Source organism: Hippoglossus hippoglossus, chromosome 10 (assembly GCF_009819705.1).
Source record: "Hippoglossus hippoglossus isolate fHipHip1 chromosome 10, fHipHip1.pri, whole genome shotgun sequence".
In the NCBI taxonomy this organism is placed as follows: domain Eukaryota; kingdom Metazoa; phylum Chordata; class Actinopteri; order Pleuronectiformes; family Pleuronectidae; genus Hippoglossus; species Hippoglossus hippoglossus.
The window spans coordinates 22,287,343-22,299,533 of record NC_047160.1 but is presented as its reverse complement, the minus strand read 5'-3'; the positions used below and the strand labels follow the sequence as shown (position 1 = coordinate 22,299,533).

At 43.1% G+C, this 12,191-nt stretch overlaps 1 protein-coding gene across 1 annotated transcript; it reads right to left on the bottom strand.

Annotated features, from left to right (window-relative positions):
• Positions 1 to 587: 587 nt before the first annotated feature.
• Positions 588 to 10,791, bottom strand: pitx2 (paired-like homeodomain 2). Its single transcript, XM_034598599.1, is given in 5 exon segments — positions 588 to 2,388; positions 3,225 to 3,287; positions 3,289 to 3,425; positions 7,798 to 7,869; positions 10,314 to 10,791. Coding segments are annotated over 4 exon segments (798 nt in total). The 5' UTR covers positions 7,844 to 7,869; positions 10,314 to 10,791; the 3' UTR covers positions 588 to 1,836.
• Between the last annotated feature and the right edge of the window lie 1,400 nt (positions 10,792 to 12,191).

Sequence of the window (12,191 nt, the reverse complement as noted above, 5' to 3'; positions counted from 1 at the left end):
CGTCAACATTACGCGTTAATTTGGAGTGCAAAGTTTCAGAAGGAAGGCGGATAGATGCGTGCGTGAGGCTGCGTAAAGATGTGGAACAACAATTATGACCAATTATCCTAATGGTTAATTCAAATCTTTTAAAATTTCTAGATTAAAGACACACAATTTTGACATTTTCACTCTAGTAAAATCCCTTTTTAAATTAAAGCATAAATTCAATGTAAAGTGTGTATTTTTTTGTACCTTTTCTAATGATCCACTTCAGAGACTCTCGTGAGTTCCAACACACGCGGGGACAGAGAGAACCCACAGACTCTAATGGACCCGTGTCACTGTTGTGTGGTCCAACTCCTGTTTGTTGATTCCCGTGTTATTTCAAGCACCGGTGCCCAGCCGAGGCCCGAGGACATGTATTCAGCAGTTAATCTGACGGAGCATCTCGCCGCTATGTGTATTGGAGCGGGGCCCATTGTTTTTCCTCTATAGATTAGGCGGCACAAGCAGCTCACATAATCGAAAGGCTATAGACAGACTGTCACTGGCCCTGCACTCCGCTAAACCCACCGCGCAACACAAAGATTCAATAACAGCAGAATGTTTTTGAACAATATATTTACTTCCATTAAATAAAACACAATAGTTTTTTTGGATGTGAGAAAAAAAAAAAAAAAAAAAAAAAAAAGAGGGAGAGAACATAATTCCGTACCAAATAGTATACACAGAGCAAAAAACCAAATAATTTGTCGCAGGAACATTTTGATGCGTCTTTTTTCTTATTTTTTTTTTTGTTTTGTTTAAATCCAGAATTGCTATTCTAAATCGATATTCACACAGACATTAATAATAAATTATAATATGTTAGAAACACACAACTGGTGCGTTTTTAGTATTGTACATTCCCTTTTTTGTTTGCAAGCAAAACATGATTCCTTTTTAGGGTTTTATTTTTTTTTTGTTTTGTTTTGTTTTGTTCTGTTTTAGTTTTTTTCCACATGCGTTGATAAATTGAACCTGGAGAGAAACGTGGAGGGTTAAAGCGCATTCGCCTCGACAAACAGGAGATGATAGTTCAAATATATATATACAACCTTTTTTTTTTTTTTTCAGTCAACATTAACGTCCAGAGAAAATAAAAATAACCCTCATGAGGAGTTTGTTATAGGACAAATGAACCAGGCTTGTGTTTTCTTCTTCTTCTTCTGTCTTCTTCTTCTTCTTCCTTCGTCTTCGTCTTCTTCTTTTTGACGGTGGCGCAAACACGGCCTGGACTCATCGAAGGGGGAATCAACCTAAAAAACTCCCGGAGCTGAGCTTTGATTCAGTGGTTCAGTCTCTAGTGCCCTTTTTTCTTTTTGCAAAAAATGAAAAAACACAAAAAAAAGAATGTAGTTCTGTAGTAGTTCTCTTGTTCCTGTGGCCGGCTGTTTGTGATTACGCACACACACCACACCCACACACACACTCACCACACTGCCAAAAAATGACCCACCATAACAAGCCAACCTTCAAATCTTATTTTTCCTGCTGAAATAAAATAAAAATAAAAAAAAATCTAACAACAGGGAGCGGGTGGGATAATCTCACACGGTTCTTTAATGTTGGGGGGAATGTTCAAGGGGGCAAGTGGCGATATGTTGAGGAAAGAGAAAAAGAGGCCAAAAAACAATGCAGCATTCCAACTATAGAAGATGCCAGTCGATGGAGGAATTTCCCTAAATGCATTTAAAAAAAAAAAAAAAAAACAAGTAAAAACCAGATTTCCTCACCCCAATTACGCGCAAAATCACGCCACTTCAGCCTTTAATGACTTGTATAGGTGGTCGTTTTTGGCAGTGCAGGTCGGTATTAGACGGGTCTGTCCACGGCGTACTGGCAAGCGCTCAGATTCGTCGCCGGATTCTGCACGTATCCAAAACTCGAGTGCTGCTTGGCTTTCAGTCTCAGGCTGGCCAGGCTGGAGTTACAAGTGTCCCTGTACACGTAAGGAGGGGTCGGCGGCGCGTAGGGGCACGTCGGCGTGGGCACCCCCGAGTTGAGCGACGGGTTGCTGAGGTTGTTCAAGTTGTTGAGGCTGTTGAGGCTGGAGCCCGGCACGCCCGTCACCGACGATGGCACCATGCTGGAAGTCATGGAGGATATGGAGTTGGGCGGCGAGAACATGGTCTGCGAGGACAAGGGGTTGACGTTCATGGAGTTGAAGAAGGGGAAGCTCTTGGAGGACAAGGAGGCCGACGTGAGGCCCTTGGCGGCCCAGTTGTTGTACGTGTAGCTGGGGTACATGTCTTCGTAGGGCTGCATGAGTCCGTTGAACTGAGGGCCGAAGCCGTTTTTGCAAAGCTCGGCTTGTTGGTTTCTTTCCCGCTTCCTCCACTTGGCTCGCCGGTTCTTGAACCAAACCTGGAATAAAGAAAATTGGAAAGTGTTAGAAATTATTTTTGACAACAGAAATTATTTTTGAAGATGAATTATCCATTAAAAACCTCGATATTTCTCTGCACATTATCTGTGTGTAAACCTATTTAATTAATTTGTAATTGTTAAAAAAGTTTTAGGTTAAATTAATCTATTTTTCCCCCTAAAGAATCACCGTGCGTAAATCCACACAGACTTCATTAATCCGCTTAGACTGTGTCTGTTATCTGAATACACACCGGGCTGTCACTGCACCATCCTAATGTGGCGTGGATGTGTATTCCCCTGCAGGCTCCCACAAACACGCTGACCTTCATCACACAACACCAGGGCGACAATCGCAAAATACAAGCTTTGCACCTCTTTCACACGAACAGGCGAACACGACTGGTATCTGTCACCGACTCAAACTGTTAACGTCAATAATGTGTTGTTACACCTCAACAGGCGAATAACAAACAGCTCGTTTGTTAGAAAATGGTTCGAGTCTGCAGAGCCACAAATTAATTTGGGCCAAAAATTGATTATTTGGCATCATGTAATTATATTTAGTTTATTAGCTAAACAAATACAATGTAATTAATTAAATTGAGCTTGAACAAGTAGTATATTTAAACAAGAATCTGATTATTTGTTTTCTAATCCTAAAATTGTGTCCTTAATTATTTTCTTGGAAATTTTCAGCCGTGCGTAAAGATAGGCGTCCGTGCGTAAAAGTACTAACGTCCAGGATATTTGTAGTAAAACCGGACAATTGGCACGAATTCCCCGAAATGATCCACACGAATTGTTTTTTGTTTACACCCGGGGGACTAACTCACCCTGACCCGGGCCTCTGTGAGGTTGGTCCACACGGCTATCTCCTCCCTCGTGCTCATGTCCGGGGTAGCGATTCCGCTGGAAAGTGGCCTCCAGTTCCTGCAGCTGCTGGCTGGTGAAGTGAGTCCTCTGCCGCCGCTGCCGCTTCTTTTTCGAGGGGTCATCCGAAGAGTCGTCGTTCTTACTCTGGTTCTTTTCTTTTTCTGTGGAGAGGAGAGCACGGTTGGTTTAGTTCAGCGGATATTAAAGGCCTTTTAATGCTTCAGAAAATAAAATCCTGAACCCACGCCTGGGAAACGGATGAGCTGTTTGTTCCCACTCCGATTCACAAAACAACCCCACCGTTCCATGGTCTGAAATTAGTTTTATTGGTTCTGTGTTAATCTTCTAATTCCATGTTGACATTGAGACTAATTGTATTTAACATAAGAAAAGCTCTGCTCCATTAACATGACACGGAAACTTGTCACTTCAACACCACACACACACACACACACACACACACACACTCAGGCCAGAGTCAAAACTAACTATCGAGTAAAATGACAGCTGTAATCTTCTATCTGCATGCATGTAAAACCGGGAGCCATCTTTTGTTTGGAGACATCAGCGGCTCCTCGCTGAGAACATCTGCACCCCGGGCGGCTCCTTACCGACAGACTCCGGGCTGGAAGTGTCCGACACGGTGTGCACCTCATGCGGTGCTTCGAGTCCCCAGACCGCTGCAGCGGCTGTGAAACTAGAGGCCATCGCCAGAGCCGTGTAGTGCGTGGAGGCAAGTTTATTCCCTGTGTGGTGGTGGTCTGTGTTTAATGGATCCCTCATAGAGTTCATCGGCAAAAATCGCACCCACTGGCTGTCAAAAAGCAGATTAAGTCCCTCTCAGTACTGGAAGGATGAGCGGAAAGTCCGACTGCGGAATGTGTTCAGCGGCTCTCCAAAATACGCACAGCGGCGCGGTTCCTCTTGCGGCTGAGTAGAAAGCCCCTCGTTGTGTCTGAGCTGATAAATGCTTTAAAATAGGCCATTGAGCGCTGCCATGGCATCGGTGGGAACAGCGGCTACCTCTGCTGACTATCAGAGTGACAAGGACAGGTAGGTGATATTAGATCCAGAGCATACACACACCACACCGCTCTGTGTTCATTTCAGCTGTGCCTCTATCTGCGCCTCTATCCAGATTCCACGTCACCACGTTGCGCCCGCCCAGATTTTCCTCTGACAGGCGCATGCATGTGGATAGACAGTGTGCCCGACCAACCGGAGCTCGCAAGAAACGAGATATGTCTGCCAATGCGTTATGCCGGGCTGGGCGCTTATTTTTCTCTTCCAAATAAAAGCATGTAAAGAGAGCTGGGACGCACGGTGCACCCGCGGCGCTCCGAGGTGCCTTTGCGCAGCAGCCCAAGACCAAATAAAATGAAAATAACACAGTTTGGCCTCGTTTTATGAGCTGGGTTCCAGTGGCCCAGCAAAACGACGCAGTTCTATTGATACCCGAGCTGAGCCGCGTGCTCACAGTCCTTCTGGCACTGCAGTTTACTCAGGGACTCAGTGTGGATAAAGCGAGGCACTGAGAGGATTGTATTGAAAGCGCAAAGAAGGAAAATAAAGATGCGCACTTGAATAGCAAACACAACAAACATACAACAGAATGGCACCGTGAAAGGACAAAGGGGAGGGGGGGTAATGGAAGCCTCAAAGGGAGGGGGTCCCGGCCTGTCTGCTCCGAAACAGTGCGCACTTGTCAACTGACGCTAACTACCAGACATGTACAGTATGTTAAAAAGAGCACATGTGCAGCTGGTGCGGCTGCAGAATTTCCAGCTATCGCATGATCATCCAAGATAAAAAAAGAAGTTAAAGAGGATGTCAAAGGCAACACAACAAATTCAGTTAAAGTGTTTCCCCCCCTCTGGAACTCTAATCCTCTGACACTTCGGGAGATAAATGTTAAATATTGTCCAGAAAACTCTGACCAGTCTGACCTGAAGTGGTTCACTGGTCTCCACAGCCCCGGTTACGCGCAAGGGGGATAAACAAAGCATTGTCAGTCATATAGTTGTCAAATGAGGCCATCCTCTTGACCCCCCCCAGAGTTAAGGTTCACATATCCATTAAATCAACCCCAGCGGAGCCGCAGTTAGCCGCGCACACTCGGGTTTGTTGACGACGGATTACTTCATCAGAGTGCTTAACTGGATCTCTCTCCTCACTGTGCGTTTGGACCCCTCAGCCAGGGAGCTCTCCTGTTGCGTGTTTTCTCTCGTTTTAATCTGATAAGCCTCTCATTTGCCTAAGAATTTCTGGAAAAGGACTTTTAATGAGTTGGAGCTGATGTGCAGTCATTTTTTTTTTGATTTTTTGAGTCCCTAAAGATTGTGACGCGTCTAAAGGCAAAGTAAACACGGTTAATCAAACAGAGGTGACTTTAATTTTCAAGGTGGGGAATTGAGGGTGGTGGTGGGGGGGTGGGGGGGATGTCAGCTGGGAGACAGGTGAGGAGCCATGGAGCAGAGAGGAGGCTGCGTAATTACGCAAATTCACAGCAGTGCCAGTGGGAAAATGTGCGTAAAAGTGCAGGCTGGTGAGATTCTGGCCAATTTCTGTCATTCCACATAACATCATCATCCTCATCATTAGATAATCACACACTTCCCAGATCCACGTGGCCATTTGGAATCGGCGCTGTTATGAAGGTAGTGGTCTAATCCCGCCAAAGCCCCTGATATATAACACACACACGCACACGTACACACACGCTCACACACACTCATACAGAGCAATAACCCCTTGTCTGTTTGGGTGATGCAAGTTTTTTAAATTATCGTCACGTTCATATATTTTTAAATTGACAAATGTATCCCCAACACATTATTCTTTTATAAATACACAATAAAATCCTCCTCTTACATTTGTCAACAGCCTCTAAAGTGAAGGTTAAAAGAAAATGAGGCTCATGTATAATATCAATCTTATAAAGGTCTAAATGTAAAAATATATATTTTAAAAGACTTAAACACTAAAACTAATAACATCCCATCTTCTCCGTATTTATTTCGTGTCCGTGAGTAAACAGCGAGCTGCTCCTTTCTTCTCCTCCCTCCACTGTAACGCCACTAAACCTGAAGTGGATTATCGGTCTCCTCTTCATTTCTACCTTGTGAATGCTTTATCTCTCTTCTGCGGATTACCGCGCGCAGCAGGCCTCTGTCGTAGAGGGCCATTAATTAGCGATTCAGTCAATACAGGAGGAGACGAGCAGGCTTTCTACATAGGATTAGGTCAGACATCACATTCCTCCATTAGTATATTCCTCCTCACGAATGGGCTTCCGCTATACATTTCGTTTTTCTCTGTCCCCGGAGTCGATCCCACGAGCGCTGCATATTTTACTGCACCGTGCTCGACGCCTCTGCATCGTCCTCCACCTCTGTTATTTTTAAATTTTCTTATATAATTCATAATCAATGATCGCTCCCGATGTGCAGCTATGTCCTGACCGCGCTCTGTCCCACATCGACGCTGGATAAATGGAGCAGAATGAGGAGTTATCGGTTATTCGTTTACCTCCCTAACAAGACTTGATGTGATTTCCCCCTCTGCAGAGGAGAATAATTAATAAATCACACATTTAAATGCAGGATCGCAGATTTTTCCTGTTATCTTGTTATCCCCCCCCCCCCCCTCGGGGACGTTATTTTGGAATGAGAATTAGATTTGAAAATGCTTAAGGACCCTCATGTGTTTTCCTGCAGCTTTATTGCAACACAAGTCCTGTAAAAGCCAAATTAAATCCTTTTTATATTCATTAATAATCATATTGGTTTTAATTGCGTCAAATATCCTCCTGATTAAATCACGCTGGGGTGATGATGCTCTGTTTATCTGCACGCTTCCCCCGTGCAACTCTAAAGCTGCATGTCCCACATGTGGCCGCCAGGTGTCCCTCTAAGACAGAGAACAACCTGGAGTGAGCCCCCCCACCACCACCACCACCAGTTCTCCACATCACCAAAGGCCAAAACTACCTGAGACCACCACTCATTTAAGAACAAACTAGTACAATTATGATATTCACATAAAGCAGCTTTTTCTAATATTGTAAAATTATTAATCTGAGATAATTTTGTGATCATTTCTTTTTATTCTGGAGAAATCTGTGTAATTTAGCATTTTAATTAATGTTTTTTTTGTTTGTAAAAACAGTAAATTGAACAGAGACCAGTGTTCATTTATTTCAAATAGATTTTAAGATTAAAGCCACATCTAAAGATACAATTATCATTATTATTAATCATTATTATTATTATTATTATTATTATCATTAATACCTTACTTATCAGGGGATATCAAAATACTTTCTATGTTCTAGTTGTTTTTTCTCCTCAGGATATTTACCCTAACCTAAAGACTAGTACATCGATTGTTCCCTAGAATTAATAACCGTGTCATATATATATTTATATTATGTGTAAATAGTTCCTTATTAATTCCCATGCAGATTTGACATATAAAATCACAATGCTGTCAAAACCTGCTGTTTTTTTCGATTCCCATGGACCAGACACTCACCTATTTGTGCGCAGGTGGTGGCCAGTTTGCGGCAGTGGGAGTCCATTATGGCAAATTTGTTGGAAACGGCTCCTGAGAAAGAAACAGAAAAACAGACAGAAGAGTCGCATTTAGACTTTAAATCTCACAATCAACGTGGAGTTATGATGCCTTGAATTCAAAGATTATTCTTTAGATCTCATTGGATGAGGAAAGTGAAAGAAACAACTCAAAATTCAGACATGGGTGAGTTGAGTTGTGTATTAAAATGCAGAATTCAAACTCTGGATGTTCAGCTGTTGCACTACAGTTGGAGAAATGTGCATTTTAACGAGTCTATCTGTTCTGCACCATTTTTATTTTAAAAGATTCATTTAATTCCAGTTTTACTTGACCTGGATCCACAGCTGAGAGCAACACGTTTGTTTAAAACTCCATTTTATTTTACGAAATAACAAATATGTGTAAACTCGATTATTTTTATTTGTAGAAAATTGATAATCTCCCCAGTCTGATTCTGCTTTTTCCCCCCACTTCTTTAAAGACTAAAACTAAATTTTCTCGCTCGTGCATTGTTCAATATCCCCCCCCCCCCCCCCCATCCCCAGCGTCAGATTTCTTTTTGCGCATCGCTCAGATTTGTATATCGCAGAGGAGCCGTCGTGTTTGGCCTGAGCCAGGATCTTGTGTTTTCGCCGCAGCCTGCAGCCGCGTTGGAAGAGCAGTGGAAATCACGGGATTAGAGTCTGATTGAGATGTCTGTCGCTGGGATATTACAAAATTCATTATCGCAGCCCTCATACTACCTCGATATGAAGTTACACAGATGGGGTTTTATTAGCCCAGGCTCACACTGTTTGCTTATGATAATTCAAGTCGGGGGGAATTTGCATGCAGTCATGCTGTTAACCATTTTCCTCACTTCTTCTCTTCACCTGCTCTACATCATCTGTGGGGTTGGTTTTTTTTTTTACTCTGCCTTAGATTCAGAGGATGCAGATATTTCCAGGTTAAGTTTTACACGGTGTGTCTCATACCTGCGCAACCCCCACCCCCTCTCTCTCTCCCCGCATCTCTCCTCCGCAAAATGAAATGTTGCGGGTCAGGCTGTCAGGTGTAAGGTCACCGCATGAGCCTGCGTGTTATCTAATCAGTGAGATTTAATGAGGGGCTGCCTCCAGTGTTTCACTCACACTGGCTGGAATCGCACCCGCTGCTATTTATACAGTTCTACTGCATTTCTATGTCTTCACTTTCAGCCTCGAATCATTTGTTTTAATCCATTTTTCTTCTGTTTTTGTTGAAAAATTAAAACTATTAAATTAAGGGCGTGTATTTCCCTTAAATGATAAAAAAAAATTGTAAAATAACATGTGAAAAATGAAAGAATAGGAAACATTTTAAATACAAATACAATAATAATATAGCCCAGATTAATAAGATGCGTAAATACCTTGATAAATTGACCTTTTAAGTTAAATAAAAACGACATTATTGTGCTAATTTGATGAATTATATAAATACAGTGCTATTTTTTTAAACTGCATATTTTATTAATTAACAGAAGTTTAAATATATGTAACACATTCATAATAATAATAACAATATTGGTGGTTAATTGCTAATTTTCATTAAATGCTGCAGTGTTCTTCCAACAGATTTAAACCCATTTCTGTATTTTAATATTTAGGATAGTTTATATGAATCTCGTTCGCCCGGGATCCTCTCGGCTCTTCGCGGACTCTCTCTGCTCTCAGCACCGACAGTGGGTCGGTGAGTCAGTGTCGTGGCACCGGGCCCAGCGCAGACAGAAAGCTGGCACCGCCTCACACTGGCTCCACTTCTGAAATCAGCACAGTGCACGGAGCATGAGACTGCAGCCTTTACCGGGAGATGGATCGACTAACCTCCACCATATGGTCCCGTATTAATTAAAGGCGTGAGACCGTGAACGTCCCCCACACTCACCCCCCCAATCTCTCACCCTCTCAATTCTCTTTAGGCTGTACTGCAGAGGACGGTAAAAACACTTGAATTCACTTTATAATCACTTTCCACTGTTGTTTTTATTTCTGCTGGAGAGAGTTAACTCCATTTCATTTTATCTACGAGTGTTTAGAAGCTTTATTTGTTGTCCACACTCACGTTTTACGCAATTTTAAACCCAGAGAATCAAACCAAAACGCGAAGATTACGCACAAAATACGCTGTTTTTCTTACTTCAGCTGATATTTCTTAATTTTCTTAAAAGCCTCACCAACCAAAGGACATGACTATCAAACCCTTAACCTCCCCCTTGTGTTTTTTTTTTACTTCCCCACACTCCATCACCTCTAACGATACACCATTATCACCCGCCGACCTGTGAGGCGCACTCTGCTCTCACATCACTTCATGTTCCTTTATGTGCCACAGCCACAGCTTTTGAAATTCACATCAGAAACGCGCAGAAAAAAGTGGAACAAATTCCTCCACTTGCATTAACTCACAACTCGCTTCCTCTCAAAGCGCCTTCAGCTCCTCTACTCTTCACTTACCAGTCGTGGACAGCGGTGCGTCGCCCTGCAGCCGTCGGCGTTTTATTCTACAGCGAAGAGGTAAATTCCAGCGTCCAGGACCCACTCGTGTTTACAGTAGTTGTGTTCTACAGCGACGACTGAGCAGACTTCAAGGTCCAGTTACGCACAAGTCTGAAGTTTCTGTCCGGAAACGCGTGCGTAATTGCGCGGATCAGGCTCCCCCTCGCTATGTTATCCAAAAAAAAAAGCGAGAGAAAGACGCAGGATAGTTTCATTTATGCGCATAAATAACCATCTATTTACAGTGTGAGGAGCAGCAGCGAAGGAGGCGCTTTCATCCGAGTCTCCCCTTGGTTCGTCCTCTTCTGTCTTCCTCAACTTTTTCCCCCTGGAAAGACGCTTCAAGAGTGGCGCATTTTTTTCCTCCTTCTTTTTGAGCTCAGAGAGGGACCCCGCGCGTGTGTGTGTGTGTGCGTGCGCGCGCGCCTTTTAAAGGGGTGTGTTTGTGTATGTATACGTCTCTCCCTGTTGTAGTCCGGCAGAAGACAAACTTTCAACAACAATAAAAAAAATTATAACAGTGGCGTCTTTAAAAAAAAAAACCCCACATGCATGTTTAAAAAAAACAACAAAAACCATGTGAGTGCGCCCTGACAGGTTTATTGATGCACTGCACCATTTGTGGCACAGACACACAAAACAGAATTTGCGTAAAACCGAACCTGCAACGTAAAATACTTGAATCAACCTCTCATTATCTCAAACTAATAAATAAACAAATAGATTTATGGCTAAATATCAAATTACTTGAAATCAAACACAGCATTTGAAGATCCCTGTTCCAACTCACACGTAATCAACGAAATCTGCGTCTGATTAACACCCAATTAACATATATTGGGTCATTTTAGTCATAATTTTTATTATAATTGCAAAACAGAATATTTAGAATATTTAAGAAGGGGCTGGAAAACAGAAGACACGTATTTACACGAGGCTCCTTCGCGAGGCCAGACAGAGCAGCAGCGGTGTTGCGGATTTATGTGCTCGTGAAGTGAACAGCTGGCTCGGATGCAAATGTTTTTATAGATCCGTTTCTTGAGATGCAGACTGTTTTTTTTTTGTTTTTGTTTCCATTCGCATCTTAAGTGAGGAGAGCAGACCGGACGTAGGCCCTGTGCACCCACCCCCCCCCCTCCTCCTCCTCCCCCCTCCTGGCCTAATCCTTCTTTTACATTTTTAGTCATACTCCCATTAAACCCTAATTAATGCGCACATCCACACGGGAATTTCCAGGCAAAAAGGGAACACTGAAGCAAACCGTGCGCATCACGCACTCTCCCCCCACCACCTCCCACCCCTCACCCCTTCTCTAGCAACCTAAAAATTGGTGAATCAGAAACTGGCCTCCCAGCATCACATGTGATATGATAAATTACCAAATGCGTAATTATAAGAGTGGGTTTAAAACACATAAAGAAATGGCTCTTCCGCAGAGGCCCATGAAGGCCAGGGCGGTTTTTTTATTCATTTTCCACCGCTGGAAACACACGTGCGTGCACAGGAGTCGAATGATAAACAACACGAGAGGAATACATAAAAAAATCAACCATTTACCAAACACTGCTCGTTTAGTGCTGCGCAATTTGACCTGTTCGCTTTAATATTGGATTGTGGTGCACACACACACACACACACACACACACACACACACACACACACACACACACACACACACACACACACACACACACACACACACACACACACACACACACACACACACACACACACACACGCACACACATGCACAATACATGTAAACGACCCCAAAGCACGTGCAGATAACATCCTCCACATCATGCACATCTTCAAATCACGCCCCCCCCCTTCCTG